Source organism: Nelusetta ayraudi, unplaced genomic scaffold (genome assembly GCF_046127955.1).
Source record: "Nelusetta ayraudi isolate G7.1 ecotype Tasmania unplaced genomic scaffold, CSIRO-AGI_Nayr_v1 ptg000016l, whole genome shotgun sequence".
Taxonomy (NCBI): Eukaryota; Metazoa; Chordata; class Actinopteri; order Tetraodontiformes; family Monacanthidae; genus Nelusetta; species Nelusetta ayraudi.
The window spans coordinates 6,256,301-6,274,291 of record NW_027466066.1 but is presented as its reverse complement, the minus strand read 5'-3'; the positions used below and the strand labels follow the sequence as shown (position 1 = coordinate 6,274,291).

The 17,991-nt window shown below is 47.6% G+C and overlaps 1 protein-coding gene across 1 annotated transcript; it reads right to left on the bottom strand.

The window, feature by feature from the left end:
• Positions 1 to 187: 187 nt before the first annotated feature.
• On the bottom strand, positions 188 to 17,585 carry iqck (IQ motif containing K). Its single transcript, XM_076024218.1, has 9 exons — positions 17,427 to 17,585; positions 17,230 to 17,345; positions 17,041 to 17,140; positions 16,861 to 16,958; positions 16,687 to 16,739; positions 16,500 to 16,577; positions 16,289 to 16,373; positions 8,875 to 8,962; positions 188 to 3,311 (listed from the first exon to the last, which is right to left on the bottom strand). The coding sequence occupies exons 1-9, from the start codon at positions 17,500 to 17,502 to the stop codon at positions 3,031 to 3,033; spliced, it is 975 nt and encodes a 324-aa protein (XP_075880333.1). The 5' UTR covers positions 17,503 to 17,585; the 3' UTR covers positions 188 to 3,030.
• Positions 17,586 to 17,991: the final 406 nt, after the last annotated feature.

Here is a 17,991-nt window from a genome sequence, read left to right as displayed (position 1 = left end):
CCCCCCCCCCCGACCTTACCCCTAATCCAACTCTAACCCTAACCCATAAATCTTGCCCGAAACCAAACCCCAAACCTAACCCGAAACCTAAACCATAAACCCAACCCTAATCTAACCCTGAGCGTAACCCTACACCTCAATTAAGCACGATTCTCATGTAGAGCAAAAACATGCAAAGTAAACACAGTTCGCTTAGGGTCAACAACTTTAATAACATTGCTTGGCGACAAAGACCTTCACCTGGTTACACAAGAAAATAACAGGGATCAGTGTAGGTGGATTAGCCCGTGTCAACCAATCAGAGCGCGAGAACACCTATCATCCAACTGGTAGTGTGGATTTCTAGAGATTTTCAGTTTTAAATTGTATTCTGATCTTTGTTTATAAATTGGAAAGTCTTACATATACATTTTCTAGTTATACATTTGTATTAAAAGGTACCCAGATATGAAAGAAGCTGTTTTTGGTCAATTAGTGTTTGGGTAAAAAAAAAAAGTGAATCTAATTAATTTCGTTGTGCATTCGTGTGCTTAGCAGTCTCGCAAGAAGGATGTGGGTTTGATTCCCACCTGGCAACCCGACTTCCTCCCACAGTCCAAAGACATGCACGTTCGTCTAAGTGGCAACTGAACAGCTGTCTGTCTCTCCCTGTGACCCTGCGGTCAAATAGTGACTTAGCCAGGGGTGTAACCTCGACTCCACCTGAGATATCAGGGAGAGACTCCTGCCTGCCTGCCTGCCGGCCTGTCTGGGCAGAACAGGCAGGGATAGAAAATAGATGGACAAAAAAAATCACTGCCCCTCCGTGTGATCTGTACGGACACATTAAGCACAAGGCGCAAGGTTAGTGTTCTAACTGCGCCACACCCCACCACCCTCCTGGTGCCTGGCATCCTCTGCTTTTCCCGTCCGCCTGCCTGGTGCCCACTCCTCTGCTGCTGCAGTGCACAGATCCAGTTTCAGTGGAGCCCGTCACTGCCGGCGCCGCCGCCAGACTCTGCGGAGCTGCAGCTCGGTTTCCCCCCCAGAAAGAAACGGGCCGTTTTATCACCTCCTCCGGTGGCAGCTGCTCCCGCCAGCCGTCCGCATGCCAACCAATGGAGACGCACGGCGAGGTGACCCACCAAAAAGCCCAGAGACGCTAGAGTGTCCTCTCAGGTAGTGATGGAAACACTATAATCTCATGCGTAGATTTTTCAAGAGGAGAGAGAGGGACGGTCTTGACCAGCATTTCTGTTTTATTCTAGATGTTGACATAACTGAGGCGAGTTGAAGCCCTCGAGTTGGAGCCCTCGCTAACTGCTGCTCTCCGCTAACTGCGGCTGACGCACAACATTAGGAAGGGGTTGACGTTTCATTCCTCTAAGCTGGAAATGATGCCGTGCAAGAGCCCAGAGCCGCTCGACGAAAACACAAATCTTCCCCCGCCGCCACCGCCTCCACCGCCTCCACCGCCATGTAAACAAAGTTTTGTGCATAAATTCAGAGAGCACTGCAATTTTGACGAGGCGCTCATTCACCGTCAAATTAAATATTCCAGCCATCCGTCTTCTCTATCGCCACTTATCCTGCAAACTCTGGCTTTCGAGGCTGCTGCTGGAGCCTGTCCTAGCTATCTCTGGGAGACAGGCGGGTCACACCCTGGACGAGTCGCCACTTTATCACCGAGGAACAAAAAAACCCGAAAACAACCATCCGGCCCTACAGACAGTAAAGTGCTGACCGCTTCGCCAAGAGGCGTGTCTACGGACTGCGGGAGGAAGCCGGAGATGTCGGAGAACCACAACCGTCCTGCTGTGAATCAGCAATGAAATGCAACAAATTTAGATGGTAGATAATAAAATAATTCACATTCTTCAATGTTTGTCCCCTTTGGCTACAGACCCTCAATCTAAGACTGTAGCTTCCTGCTTTTACAACTATAACTAACCCTGTAATAACATATGTAATAGCAGCTTTTGCTGTAACTATAGCTGCGTTTCCATGACAGTTTTTCGCAAAATAAAAGCGATATTTCTAAAATTGTACAATTGTGATTTGCAGGTGTTTCCATTGAATGGTGTGAAGGGCATAAGCCGAAATTGCTTTTGTTTGTTCATGTTTGTTTAAGAGCGTAAAAACCTTTTAGCCATATTTGAGAGGTTTTTCGAAATGTTTCCATTACCAGTTTTTTTATTGCTATGTTTAGGTTTTGTGCAATTCTAGCGGTAATGGAAACGCAGGAACACGAAGGACTTATTACTGTTCTGTCCGACTGCGCTACTGTGTGAACTCATATGCAGTACGTTTGTGTTAAAAACCACTGCACAGTGTTTTGATCCTAAATCCATTAGGGAAAGTGTCTCCGTTGCAAACGTTGAAATGCACGTGATTCATCTAAAACACAGACCGTTGACATCGCCATCTTCAAAACCCCGCCATCGGTCCGTCTTACTCTCGTGCAAGTGGCGTTTTTATCCTCCCACTCTCACTTTTCTCTTGGTGTGTGTCTCTGGCGGGGTCGCTTCCTTTCTGATAAACAGGATGAATTAAAAAAAAAAAGAGAAAACGGGCTGCCTGCAAGCCAAATCACCTTTTGCTGTGGCCTCGGTTCCTGTGTTTTAATGGAAACGCTGTGAGCGCTCTGTGCGAGTGTGTGTGTGCGCGTGTGCGTGCGGTGAGGAAATGACAAGGCGAGGAAATACGATTTGATTATGCTCCAGTGAGCTATCAGCGAGAGGCCGGCCGGCGGTGGAAACATTACTGCGGCTACAAGGGGGTCACGCAACACACGAACCGTGTTATGCGGCGTAAATTTCGCTGGGCGACGCCTCGTGAAGGGAGGTGATCCATCCGGGTGGCGGCGAGGAGCTATCAGCTAATTAGACGCACGGCTCCGGCTATGAATCTCCGCCCGGCCACATCCAATCGGCCGCGGCGCGTTTCTAATGGCTTGTTTGACTAATCGCGCTGGCCGCTCGGGACATCCAGCTCGCAGGTTTTAATGGCATTCAAACGAGCGAGAGCTTTGTACGCGGCGGCTAACGACTCTCAGTTCGTACCGTGGTCGTGGCCGGGACGATGGCCTCCGATCAGAGACGGCGACACGGCGGCGAGCGAGCGGTCGACGGGCTCCGACACCGACAGGAAGTCCGTTGCGGGCGACGCCCTTCCCATCGTCCCCGGGTTGAGCCAATCGCCCGCCTCGGGGGTCGTCTGGGCGTTGGGGGTGGGGGCCACGGTGCTCTGGGGAGACGGGGAAACCACCTGGATGGACACGTCAGAGTGGCTGTGCTGGGGGGTTTCCGGGAGGTTGATGACGGCAGAGCCGGCTGAGGGGAAGCAAGAGGGGCATCCGGCATGTTGTTGAAAAGGACCCAAGTGTGAGAATGTAGCCTTGAAAGCTAAAAGAACAATCTCCTCAATAGAAGACAAACAGCAAGTCATTTAGCCCTGTGTTTACAGCCTCCATGCAGAAAAAACAGTGGGTTCTGTCACTTTGTTGGAGACGAAAACAAGGCAGGCATGAGAAGGTCTTGGAATAGATGATTGCGAGTGTTGCTACCAAAAGGAAAGTGGTAGCAATGCCCTTTGTGACATCACAAAGAGCAGATATCCAGAAGAGAGTGTTTTAGCACACATTTTCTGAAAAGTGAAGATAGGACAAAAAAAAGTTAATAATTAATGAGCTTTTCTCATTTTTGTGGCGTTAAACAAAAATATTACTGTTATAAAACACTAGCGAGGTCAATTTTGCATAATAAATACATTTTGAGAATACAGAAACATGGAGTGAAAACATGCATGGGGAGCTTTTTCAGTTGTATTTTGTGCAAGTGTTTTTGCCACCAAGGTGTAGCAAAGCGAAGGCTCCACAACCAGCAAACCTATTCTCACAAACCATGAATCAGATACAGCGTGACAGCTGCGAGGCTGATTGTGGCGGCCTTTTCTCATCCGCCAGTAAAAAGGCGATGGGCTTTGACAGAGCGGACCGGTGATGAATAGATTGCTATATCCGGCTGCTGGTGCAACATCATGAGCCGCAGCGGGATTGGCAGCGCCAGTGAGAAGAGCCGCTCTGCTTTATTTAGACGTTAGCAGCATTAGCTGTGGTTTGTTTACAGTTTCCAACAGATTTAGTATTTTTTTTCCAATTCACAGTCAATGTAAAACCTTTTAGTGCCGTGTGGATCGCTGATATTTCGAGTCTACAGAGCTCTAGATGAAAGTGTTTTGAATTCTTAGTCTTAGTAATGTGTTAACGGTCAGTACGAGTGTGACAGAAGTAGGGTGCTGTGCTGCTGCAACAAAGTTTTGTGTGTGGACGCTCCAGTAGTAGCAGTTTTATGACAAGTGGCATCCATTTATGCAATGAAGGAACAACACTGAAGAATTTCAGTGGTGGAAAACATGTTTTCGCCTGACCGGTATTGGTTGTGTCTGGAATTCTATTGGACACTTACATCACCATAGTGTGGTGACGTGTCAAGCTGCTCAAGCAGCCGTTCTGCTTTTCAAATTTAAAAAGCTGCAACGGCGTCATTTCGACACCCGGATTCCGACTTCCACGGTTGAGGGAGCGCAACCGTAAATCAAAAGGATTTGGGAAACAATCCATCTGGCACGGCCGGCTAATCAGTCAATATTAGACTAACCGAGAGGCGCTTTACGCAACGCCGCTGGCACCGAACCTCAGTTGTGAGTCTGAATTATTCAGAGTCGCCGCGTCTGAGTGGAGGAGGAAAAACACTGCGGTTCTCTCGGCGGCCGTCCAACGCGTCGGGGCTGCGAGTCAAGGACACTCGCGCTGCGGCTTCATGATTCACGAGCCGCTGAGAGCCGCACCTGTCCGGTGAGCCGTGACCTCCTGACCCGGACATATCATCCCTGGGGACTCACCCCTCCCCCACCTGTCCCTCATCCCCATCAGCGCTGTCTCTGACTGACTCTGATTTCAGAGGGCGAAACGTGAAATGGCACTGGAGGTTCTTCGTGCCGCGCCAGGCTGCAGCTGTTCGGTTCCCTTAAAGGGACAGTTCACCTAATACTGAGAGTGAACCCCACCTACTGCTCACCACAAGAGTTTAAGTTTTTGTTCACTTCTGTTTGTCTGTTGTGTTGGCGCTGAAGGGAATTTTTCCAACTCTGCGGAACTTCAGAAGTGTTACGTGGATTATACCGGACTGGCGGCCGATTTTTTTTTTCTCAAGTGGCCAGTCGTGGTACTGCAGCAAAAAATCCCATGGGTCCGAAAAGCATTTCCCCCATAGGCCGCAATAAAAAAAAATAAACACCTTTAAAACGGCTGACAAGGACGACTGTGACCTTAAAAGCGTTGCATTGCAAATCTTTCTATTGTAGATTTTTCAGTTATGGTCTTTTAGTCGTTTAAAAAAATGATAAAGGCCAGAAAATCACCAGGAAAGAGTTTATTCCCAGCGTGACGTCACAACGTCGTACGTGCTGCTGTGTCTCAGCTCGCTTTGATTGGCTACATCCTGACGTGTCTGTAAGTGACCTTCTCCAGAATCGTCCTGATTGGCCAAATACATCAGGTAAGATACAGAGGCATGATGGGAAGTGACACCACTGTGAAAAAGCTTCAAAATGACTGGGCCACCATCTTGGACTCTTGGGGGCTGGGTTGGGGGTGGAGGCCGCATACATCATTCACCGAGCAACAACAAAACAACAAACGACGGGCAACAAAACAAACAAAGAGAAGCTCTCGCACCGCGGGACGTCACGGTTTGAGCTCCCCACTGGTTTTAAACCATTCTTACGCAGATGACACACAGTTGTACTTTTCTTTTAAGGCAAACGAGGCTCATCAGTTGGCCAAATTGGAATCTTGTCTTCGTGATGTCAGAACTTGGATGACACAGAATTTCCTGTTGCTTAATTCCGACAAAACTGAGGTCATTATATTTGGATCGCGAGAGAGTAGGGACAGAGTTTTTGATGGACAAAGTGGTCTATTTGGTACTACACCCAGTTCTACCGTGCGGAACCTAGGAGTCACATTTGATCAGGACCTGACCTTTAATTCTCATATACAGAATGTAGGGAGGTCAGCTTTCTTCCACTTAAGAAACATTGCCAAAATTCGAAGTTTTTTGTCCTTCAAAGATGCGGAAAAAATAATCCATGCTTTTGTTACGTCTAGGCTAGATTACTGTAACTCGGTACTAGCAGGATGCCCAAATTCATCCCTTAGGACATTACAGTTAATCCAAAACTCCGCGGCACGATTGTTAACCGGAACTAGAAGGAGGCAGCATATTACTCCAATTTTAGCTTCCTTGCATTGGCTGCCTGTCAAATTTAGAATTGAATTTAAGATTCTAGTTTTAACTTACAAAGCTCTTCATTCTCAGGCTCCTTCTTATATTAGGGAACTCATTGAACTTTATCATCCTCCAAGAGCCCTTCGCTCTGAGGATTCAGGTCTTTTAGTTATCCCAAAAATTTCTAGAGTTAGATCAGGAGGTAGGTGTTTCAGTTTCCTGGCACCTCTATTTTGGAACCATCTTCCAGCCTCGGTGAGGGGGGCAGACACAGTTAGTTTATTTAGGAGTAGACTTAAGACTTTCCTTTTTCTTAAAGCTTATAGTTAGACTCCATCCACTGTCAGTTAAGCTGCTGTAGGCTTACGCCGTGGAGGGAGATCTTTCGCTCCCGTTACAGGGATCGTTGCTCTGTGCAGGCGGAACCTTTATCACTCTCCTCACCCAATCAATCTTTTACTCTATCCAATCTTTTACTCTATCCACTCTGTCCAAGCTCTCATTATGCTTTGTACAGTATGCTCGATATGCATGATACTGCCGCAGTCTCTGTGTCCCCGGCAGGTGATGACCACTGCGCCAGGAGCTGGATTGTGCTGTCCTGGGGGTCTTGCTGTCATCGCTTCATCCCACCGCCACGCTTAAGACCTGGACTAGTCCTATCGGCAGATTGTCCATCGAGCTAGGCTCTTGCCTTCCAAAGCATGGACACTTACACTCCACATGGACAGCAGCCTTGAATTAGTTCCTATTCTTTGTGTTTATATCCGTTTTGCCTGGTTGGTGTATCTGTTTTTCACTCTGTCCTGTCTGCCACCCTGGCTCACTCTGCTCCTTTCTCTCTTTCTCTGTCTCTCCTCTATCTTTCTACTTCACCCCAACTACTCATAGGCAGATGATCGCCCTCTGGAGTCTGGTTCTGCCCTAGGTTTCTTCCCACAGGGGAGTTTTTCCCAGCCACTGTCGCATCTTGCTTGCTCCGGGGGCCCGGTTGGTTCTCTCTGATTGTATAAAGCGCTTTGAGACGCCTTTGGCTGTGATTTAGCGCTGTACAAATAAAAGTTTATTATTATTATTAAACACTTCAGCTCAGAGTCTTTTTAACGCTACCTCACTGCTCCACCCTCCATCCCCAAATTCACCCCCTGTGCTGTGGTGACAGGTCAGCAGCAGCAGCAGCAGCAGCAGCAGCAACAGAGGAATGTTGGTCCGGCCGTCACAGCCGTGCCTTTGTTGTGTGGAATGTGTCAGCGTGGAAGAAAACCTGCGTTTACGACGGTGTCATTGTTCGTGGGCCACAAAAAAAAAAAAAAAAAAAAAAAAGGAGATAGGAGGAGCGTTTTAGTGGCGTTTGTCGTTTCAGATATTCAAGTTCGGGGATTCATTCCCACAGAGGGGATGAAAGTTTCTCTTTCATCCCGGCACACCCGTGAATTATTCTGGTTGGCGCTCGGTGCCCTCGTTTCTGCTTTTCACTCCTTTGTACAAGACATCAGCTATTACTGCCAGATGTCGGCAAAAAAAAAATAAATAGTGGCCATAAAACTGCAATATACGGGTTTATCTGCCCGGCGTGTCAATCAGCAACAACTCCAGCCTGTTTACTGTGTGCTGTCTCCATGCCGGCCAGAAAAAGAAAAGAGTAATTGGAGGTTTTTAGAGACAATTATAGCTGAACAGTGTCAGTCTGAAAAAACAAAAAGCCTCTGAGAGAAAACAGGCTGCAGAAAATCAAAGCTGTGAATCCAAAAGTTTTTCTTTTTAGAATCTAGAAGCTCACAGTTTGTCTTTGTTTAACCAGCGTTAACTGCTGCTGGCTGGCTGGCTGGTGTGTGTGTGTGTGTGTGTGTGTGTGTGTGTGTGTGTGTGTGTGTGTGTGTGTGTGTGTGTGTGTGTGTGTGTGTGTGTGTGCGCGCATGTGTGTGTGAGTCTTGTTTCAAGTGCACCCCCTGTTTGTTTGGGTCGCTCTCGCCGGGCTCTAATGCCAGCCGGTTGCTCTGGTTGTGAACCCACATTCTCAGCTGCTCGGCGCCGACCTTCATCTGCACGCGCGTGCACGCACGAGAACCATCATGCACCTCCCGTCTCCCCACCTCAAACACGCTATGCCCGAGCTCCCTGAGACCTGCCACTCTCGCTCCCCCTCCTTCGCTTCCCATCGCATCTCCACGACTCCTCCCGTCTCTTCTCCTCTTTACGCCTCCGTCCTCATTCTCTCACAGCGCCTCAGCTCCTCATCGCTCCCTCGCGCGGGTAATAATTTGTGTCTGCGGCTGCACAGCGCACCTGTAAATATGAGCGTGCGCTGGTTTTGTGCGATGTGACTCTGCCAGTCGGCACCAGAGAGTCCAAGATCAGTGGAGTTTGTGTTGGCGATGACCTTGATGTCCCCTCCACCCTGCTGCCACTATGTCTCTGTTGATACTGTTTACACATACATTTTCTGACCTATTTTTTTTATTTTATCTATTTATTTTTATTCTACCACCATTCTACCTCCAGATGTTTTATATTTGTATCTTAAATGATACAGTACTAAGTCTAAGTGATGTTGAGATTGTCTGTGTGTGTGTGTGTGTGTATGTGTGTGTGTGTGTGTGGATACCTCTGCTTTCTTGTTGAGCCCAGTCACGATTCTGGCTCAGTTCCTTCTGCCACTGTCGCAGCTCTTGAACATCTGGCCGTGACCTGGTCTGTAACACACACGCACACGCACACACACACACACACACACACACACACACAAGCACACGTGAGAGGGCAGCACATGCTGGCAGGAAAATCAACATAAGGCAGCAACATCAGCATCGTCATCATCGTCGATAACCTAATTGAGCTGCCAGCTAATCGGTGCCAGTGGGTCAACAGGCCCGTTTCAGTTTGCCAGTCACTCTGGCTCACTGACTTGTTCACTGACAGACGACTCTGCATCTGTTGTCATTTTACATTCAATCCCTATCACTACATGTTTTTTTTTTTTCTTTGTTCACTACATTTTCCCCCTGTGGCCACTCGAGTTATTGCAGCCAAAAAAAAACCCATGTAGGCCAAAAACAAAAAAAGAAAAAGAAAATCCCCATGGAACGCAATGAAAAAAGTCAGGATGCCTCCAACCTGAAACTTGGTTCATAATAAATCTTTCAAGCGTAGTAGTCATAGACTTTAAATCTATCGAAAATAATGTATTAAAACCAGATAATCCCAAAGAAACAAGTTTATTCCCATGGCGCCGTAAGTGCCATGTCCCGGCTTGTTCTGATTGGCTGATGAGTCCTTACACATCACGTGAGTTATGATGGGAAGTAGAACACTATTGATAGATGCTCTTTGGCCACATAATACAAAAGTAACCTGGAAGCCAAAAAACTTTTTTTTAGCATATGTGCCGGGTGAGCAACTCCAGTGAAGTGAACGGGCTCCCTGATTGGACGCTGGGGTGGTGGGTGGGCGGGACTCAGGCCCCTGCTCTACATTCTCTCCCCGTTGTCTTCTCCTCTGCTCGCTCCTTCAGTTCCATTCAAGCCCAGCTTCCTCCCGAGCGCCTGCTGCCTGGATGGTGGCCATAGTGCTGCCATTGAGAAGTGGGCCTGTTATATAAGCCCAGCCAGGGGTTGAGGAGTGGGGGAGTCTGGCAGGATCCAACGGTTGGTCCCCTTCACCCCAACCCACCCCACTCCCAGCCTCGATTCTCACGGTGCCAGAGCCCCCCTCTGCTGTGCGTCTGTGTGTGTGTGGTCACTTTCCCTCGACGTTCCCCACCCGCACAACATTATTTCACACCGCTGGTAGTTCTTCCCCCCGCTGCCGCTGCCGGCGTCGCGCTAATGACGGCGCAATAATGAAATATTTAAGTCATGGGCTCGCAGGAAACGCTTTCATGTGTCACACGCAAAGACAAAAATCAAAGGCTCCGTTCTTGGAACGCCGGCTTTCTGAATACACAAGCAGGATGTTGACAACGAGTGTGCGTGCGTGTGTGTGTGTGTGTGTGTGTGTGTGTGTGTGCGAGCGCCCATCAACGGAACTTGTTAGCATTGCCGCGAGACTGTTCTGACTGCGTGCATCAGATGCTTTGTGTTTGTGTACGTTGTTCCTCTCTCATTAACTTGAAGCCAAGTCATTAGCAGTCTGCCTCAGCGCTTGTTGTGCAGGAGCGCAGGACAGACGCCAGGCCCACGCATTAGCAGCTTCAAAGTGGAAGATTTAAGTTGTTACTCATTTATAAAGCACGGCAAAGAAACATGACAAGACATTTGATGGAATATTTGAATAAATGATCATTGTAACGCAAACTGTATTCATTTAGTGCTTTGGTATGACTTCATTTGTCGACACGATGATGGCTGCAGAAGGTACAGTGCTGCAATTATTACTGCATTACATATTGATATCTTAGTGTGTATATACAGTACATGCATACTATTTCGAGTTGTTGTAACTAACGATTATTTGAGTCACTGCTGCCTTTCTGAGGTCAAACCCACTCTGACCTCTGACCCCGGACATCGACAAAGGATTTTCTCCTCACAGGCAATGGGACCTTCTATCTCATAAAGTGGACTCTGAGTGCACGTCCAAGTGAAATGTTAAGAAATCCACAAAATAATCAAAGCACGGGCGGCAAGAGATCATCACCGACACTCAGCACACAAGAAAAACAAACACGCAGCGTACGTGTGACACAAACTGTGAGCGCGCCGTCGACTTCCTCACACACACTTCAGTCGCACTCTGCAGCCTTTTGTAAAGCCGCCTTCCTTTTTTTTGTGCAAAGCCGCCTGTGAGAGTGAGCTGCGTTTTTTACCCCCCTGCTGCTTCCAACTGGACCCACCCACTGACACAGACCGTCGGGTTATTGGCCGCCGCCTCTGTTGAGGGTTAACCAGCCGTGTGACTGGTAATCTGATTTATTCCTTCTTGCAGGTCCGGCGTTTCATGCGGTTGCCTTTTAGATTTATACCCCCGTGTCATTAGCCCAATTAGCTCCAAAACACAGCGCCGATTTATAGAGATGATACAGACGCCGTGCGACCCCCGTCCGTCTTATTCTGGGATGGAGTGACCCCAGCGGACCCTGTGCGGGAGGAGGGACGCCAGGACAAAGCAGCGCCACCGGCTACTGCCCGTGACATATTTTCTGCATGAGTGTCAGTGCACGTGGCCCGTCACCCGCGTCGACAGCGGGGCTCGATTCAAAGCGTTCATCTGCCGCTGACCTCGGCTCATTCAGCTGGAATCACAGACCCAGTTCTGATGTTGACCAAACCGCACAGTGTGACGTTCGCCCAGAAGAGCTCCATTAGTTTGTGTCGGGAAGGATACAGTCAGCAGCACTCACGGCGTCCCACTTTAGGGAAGGGAGCGGGCCGACCGGTGCAGGAAGACGTCAGTGCGCAGCATAAAGTATTCTGTTTGCTGTATTTCTATTTTTTGCCGGCAAAATACAGCGGCTTTATTTATTCATTGCGGAACACAGTTTATGCGAGTTATGGAAGCTCAAAAGTCTGCAGCCAAAACAGTCTAGCACTGCGGAAAACAAAGGTTGTGCAAACAAAACTGCCAAAGCCTGAGAGAGGTCTGTTCTGTCATTCCTTCCATCTTTTACTGGGTCAACTTTTCTAAAACCTGAAAAAATAAAATTAAAAATAGATTGCCTCCCTTTGTGATGTCGCAGAAAACACTGGTACACATTGGTACCTTTCAAAGGTTGACAAAAACACCACTGCCTGGTCTTCTTTCTCTCTCCTGAGACCGCCTTGTTTATTGTCAGCTTCCAAAAATGCGGAAGGTAAAACGTGGGACCTTCATGTTGGGAGCTGCAAACAGAGGGCTAAATCTGATGCTTTACTGGCAATCTAGAGATGTCTTGCAGACAAATGATGCCAGCGTGAGGCTCCTCCGCTGGAGTCTGCGATGAAATATTAACATCTTAAATTGTTTATAGAGTGGGAATCTCGGCGACATCAACTGTCTGACTACATTCCCTGGAATTCCTGTCATGGCAGAACCAGACTGTGGCTGTTTCCACACTCTGTCCTTTGATAAGCTATCTCAGTGCTAACTAGTTATCTTTATGGCATTTTTCCTTCTAAGGCTTTTCAACTCTTTTATGTTTTGAGGGCAGGACAAGGCCAACAGCTCTGAAGGCAGGAGGAGGAAGAGGAGATTCACATGGATTAACATGATTGTGCAGCCAGGTGCCGGCCAGTAAACACAGAGCAGGACGACAACACACACAGAGGACGCTGTGACGGCACTTTCCACTCCACATATGATGTCACCACTGGAATGTTTCTTTTTTTTCCCCAGAAGTGTAAGAAGCTTAAAAAAAAAACAAAAAAAAAAAAAACGCATGCATTTGAAGAAAAAAACCCCCAGAGAGAGCTGAGAGCTGGAGGTAAATAAAAATCTGAAGAGATAGATAGACAGATAGATAGATAGATAGATAGATAGATAGATAGATAGATAGATAGATAGATAGATAGATAGATACTTTCTTAATCCCTTGAGGGAATTCCCTCAAGTGAAATTTGGGTTCAACAAATTCCAAAAACAATAAATACAATAAAAGTCAGCGACACAGACACGCCATAAATTCCACTGGATGGAGGAACTCCAGACCAGACCGGACCAATGTGCTCTGCAAATTGTCACTAAACAGGCTCCTCTGGTTGTTAAAAATGGGAAACACTGACAAAGATCAAATAGTGATGCTTCGTTTCCAGAGATTACATCCAAAAGCAAACAAGAGAGGGAATCTAGAAAAACGACAGAATCATTATGAAATCACCCAAAGGATGTTTTTCCTTCCTGCTCCATCTTGAGCCTGAGTTGCACGTCAGCCCTGCCCCTCTGGCGACGAGACTCACGGACAACCTCCAGCCGACGACAAGGACAGACAGGGAGAGAGAGAGAGAGAGAGAGGGAGAGAGAGAGAGAGAGAGTAGGGGAGAGAGAGAGAGAGGAGGAGAGAAACAGAGAGAGAAACAGAGAGAGAGAGAGAGAGGAAGAGGAGGAGGAGAGAAACAGAGAGAGAAACAGAGAGAGAGAGAAATAGACTTCTTGCTCAACATCTGAGGCCTGAACAGACAGTGCGTCCCGTCGGGTCCAAGGTTGCTCGGGGTTCACTGCAAGCAACAGCTTAGTCCCGCAGGGGCGGCGGGCAGGAATAAAAAGAAAAGGCCAACCACACTGTGAGCAGAGCCGGACAAATGTGCAACCGGTGAACAAGTGGGACGATTGTGATTAAAAGCCTCCTCGCTCCGCTCGGCCGTGACCGCCGAGGCTCCTCCACACTGGCGGCCTGTTTACTACCCCGCAGCCACATTACTCAGAATCAGCTGACCGGACCTAACTCTGAGAACTGTAGACATCATTGACATGTTTGTGTGTATGTGTGTGTGTGTGTATGTGTGTGTGTGTGTGCGTTCATATACAGCACGTCTGCACTACAGCGGCGGGCCGGCATGGATGAATGGATTAGAGCGGGCCGGAGGGAAACGCCGCTAAAGAAGATTATATAATGTGTTTGGAGCCGTCAGCTCTTTACCGACTCGTACGTGAGCGAAACAAGACGTGGCCCCATTGTCTGTCTCACTAGTTGAGTGTGTGTGTGCGTGTGCGTGTGCGTGTGCGTGTGCGTGTGCGTGTGCATGCGCTCTGCAGTGACGAAAAACGTCATTATTAACGGAGGGGTAGAATTCTAGTCTGCAGAAAGACACTCCTTCCCCGGTTACTGCCCTGGGTCTTAGCCTTTCTGTCTTACTCAAGCACGCACACGCACACGCACACACACACACACTGCGTCAGGCAGGTTATATAACCAGAGCGGAGGGTTGAGGAGTGAGGGGAGGAAGAAGGGGTGCTGATGGGGATGAACAGAAAAAAAGGGCGTGCACGGCTGCTGGCTGCGAGGCTCGTCGTGCCGTTCAGGTCATGTGACGCGGGGAAGTGTTTGTGCTTTTCACACAAGCATCGTTTATAAGTGCAATTTTCTTTCCTTTTTTTTTTTTTTTTTCGGTGTAGAAACCCCGTAATCCTATTAAAACCCCAACAGTCGGCACCCAGCCCCCAGGACAGGAGGGAGGGATGGAGGCGTGAGTCAGTGTGGATGTATTCATGACGGCCGGGAACACACACGGCCACACAGGGCATCTCCGGCGCTCGCTCCGGTTTGCGCCGCCTCGCCCTCGTCTGCTGCTCACTGAGCCGTGAGCTGCTGCATCTCCCCGGCCGAGCGAGGTAGCGGCAGACGTGACGCGCCGCGATGCTCCCCGGCAGCGCCTTGCGCTCCAAAAAAAAAAAAAAAAAAAAAACCTCCAGCCTGCGTTTCCCTCAATAAATCATGATCCTGAGAGGCCGAAGCCTCGACTCCAGGCCTGCGTTCCCGATGCTGCGGCTGCCTGCCTCTTCCTTCCTGTTTCTAATCCCCACCGCCACAGCAGCAGCAGCATCTTCTCGCCTCTTTCATCATCCATTTGCAAATGGCTCTCCCCGCTGCTGCTGCATGACGGGCTCCATCATCCTCCATCACTCTGACTCTCTCGCTCCTCCTCTACTGAAAGATAACCCCTGCAGGGGCTTGCAGGGCTGAACCTCCCTGCTTGGTTCAGAGGTAAACACGCCGGCCTGCTGCTGCCACCTCTTGTGAGAGAAAGCCAATTTAATCCGGCTTTGTTAAAGGACGGGGGGGAAACAATGCCCCCTTTTGGTTTGCACGCGTGCGTGCACGCGGTCAATGCAAAAATGGACACAGTGCGGTGCAACGTCACGCTGTCAGGTCGTTCAGACAGAACGGGACATGAGAGCGGAGGCGGGATGTTCCCATCTCTGTGTGGTGGTGGTTGCTTTTTTAAGTAGAGAACCAAAAAAGAAATTAAAAATAAGAGCCAGTGGTGAAGGAGACAAAGCGGTGCTAAACAACCAAACTGCAGCCGCTCATTCCCTTTGATTGTGTCCGTTTGGGTCTATTTATAATCGCAGCAAGGCGCGCTTTAAAGCACGACGCCCACACAGGAAGAAAATTAAATCCCGCCGTCACTGATGACATAATCGAGCTGCTGAATGAAAGTACAGAGAGGGGGGGGCTCTTCAGCTGGACGGGATTACACAACAAGATCACACTGAGGGCCAGTGCCGCACACGGGTGGGAGCCTATTGTATCCTAATATAACCACTGCACTCGGGGCTGATGCTGTCTTTCTTTCATAGGATTACGCTGGAACTTTAGTGTGTTACTGCAATTTGTCTGAGAAAACGTGGTTGAAAACTTAGTGAGGCCGGGAAGTGAATTAACACAGTTAGTTGCAGCTTTCAGTCAAAGACCCTCGGCTCGAATATAATTAATGACATGAGACCTATTGATCATAGAAGATCACAGTCCTTCCTGACGCACTAGGATTGAAGAAATGGAAATAGCTAGAGAGAAAAAGAAAAAATTGTAAGCTTAAGAGGACGCATTCAAATCCATTGAGGGCAATGCCTTTAAGGTGATGTATTATGCATTATCTAGTGTGCAATGTGCATATGAAGTCTGTCGGCTACTTGACATGCAAGCAATTGAAAAAACGTTCAAAAGATGCAATGAAATACGCATTTTAAAAGAAGTATCATATTTGGCAGGACAAAAGGCCACTTTATAACTCTAAATCTGACATTGCAGCGAGAAGACAGCGGTGGGCGCCCCCCTGTGGTGCACCCGCGGCATTTCGCCGACGCATCCTACAACAAATCTCGCAGGGCCTGAAGTTGCGGAGGCCCGCTCAGGTTTATGTTTGTCACCACCCACGTCACGGTGCAGCTGTGATTAGACACCAACACAACTGAGCAACCTCTCACAGTGGATGCTGCTGTAATGATAAATAATTATAATCATCATAATTGTAATTTTCCAAAGCGATGCCTGACAGAGTGAATGCAGCCACTGGTTTGACGTCAGCAGGGCCATCTTATGTAGCAGCGCTTCCTTTATCTGTGGGTTTACATGACAATAACAAGGATTTAAAAAAAAAAAAAGATACCTTGTATCCTCTCCAGAAGGCCTGAATAAGCAGAGCCGCCTGATCTTCACTCGGCTCCACACAGAGCGGGACAGGAGGCCTGGGACTAGCAGTGGAGAAGCAGGGAGAACATGTTTTATATTGTGTCATGGTTTCACTTTTTTTGATTATTAATATTTTAGCACAGTAACAATGTCTAAAATGGAGAAATTGGAGTTGAGGAGAAACTTACTGCTTGTTAAGCCACTCCTTCACAAAGGGAATATCATGGAATTCCACATGGGCTTCTCCCTGCCTACGGGGATTGTGGCTGAGGGGGAATAAAAATAAAAACAAAACTTTCTTGAGAAAGGCACCAGAGCGGAATAATGCAAGTTCGACACAGACTGAGCGACAGAGAGAGAGAGAGTTACTCTTACTTATAAAGCCACTCTGTTAGGAAATCACAAGGGTTAAATGCTGAATTTTTGCACTGAAAAACAATTGAGAAAAGTATCATGAATTGGGCTTGACTTTTTATATTAATTCAAATCAGAATATTTAATTAAATGTATTTGGACTTCATTCAGCTCTCTGCAGTTTGAAAAAAAGACCTTGTAGGAGTCTTGTTTCTGGACCTCCTTCAGCAAAGCTTCAATTCCAGGCAGAAGCACAGGAAAAATGCTGCCCTCCAAGAATTGTGTGATAGGACCTACAACCATATAAACAACAATAATTACATATGTGTATGCAAACAAAACAAAACAAAACACTTTATTAGTACCAACCCATACATTTTCGTGCGGTTGCTTGGCTATTTTGTGATGCGGGGCGGCCGTTGGGAGTAGGGCAGCAGAACAGAGGGTCTCTCAGAGGGTATCCATCCCCAGACACCTGGTTAAAATGGGAACAGAGGAAGATGTGATGTAAAACAGAACTCAGGCAGACCACAAAATGAAAAGCTTCAGTTATATTATCTTGACCTGTTCGGAGAAGAGTGTGTAGTTGAGTGAGGAGAGTTCAGTGTCACTGCACTGGGACAGCTGGGGTGTGACTGGGTGACCTGCAAGCACAGGGCTGGTCTGCACCACGCAACATTCTGCCAATAACAAAGGGAAAAGACTTGACCTTAGTTAACTAATGAAGAAATGTTTTATTATGGGGGAAAAACGTGTATTACCTTTTCTTACTTGTTGACGCACCGACTTTGCGGCATCCCTCTTGTTCGCCATGACTCTGTTGCTGGCAACAAACATTTCCCAACAGTCGTTGGTTGTCAGGGATGCTGACGAACATGTGACTTCCGGTGTGAACCTAAACTTGCGACGCGTGAACCGGAAATAATTTAAAATGATTGCGAACTCTTTTAATAAGCCTGTACATAAACCTAAAATATATGCGTATATATTTGTTCTTCATTATTTAGTAGGCTAAAGGGAACTTTTTAAAATAACTTCAAGTCAATAGAACATCACGAAGACGGTGATAACGTTGCAGTTTCAGGATGTGTCGGTAGGTGTCAGCAGAGGTCTATTTCCCCCCCGGGTCAAACATACAGCGAAGCTGGAACCAACGACGTCAATTTAGTCTTTAAACGTTGTTTATCAATTACAATAATAAACCGGAATTCTCGTGGATGTATTGGTTTATATTTGTATATGTAAATACAAATGATTTATGATTTTAAAAGATTGAAACCTGCAAATGAAAGTGAAAAAGCAACAGATATTCAATAAGAACACTTT

What these genes read in the sequence shown, in the direction of transcription:
- iqck (XM_076024218.1), bottom strand. Translation starts at nt 17,502, where the DNA reads ATGTTTGTTGCCAGCAACAGAGTCATGGCGAACAAGAGGGATGCCGCA. An exon ending in AGAAACAAGACTCCTACAAG is followed by an intron (nt 16,740 to 16,860) that starts GTCTTTTTTTCA and finishes ATTGTTTTTCAG; the next exon opens with TGCAAAAATTCAGCATTTAA. An exon ending in CCTTCTGGAGAGGATACAAG is followed by an intron (nt 8,963 to 16,288) that starts GTATCTTTTTTT and finishes TGTGTGTTACAG; the next exon opens with ACCAGGTCACGGCCAGATGT.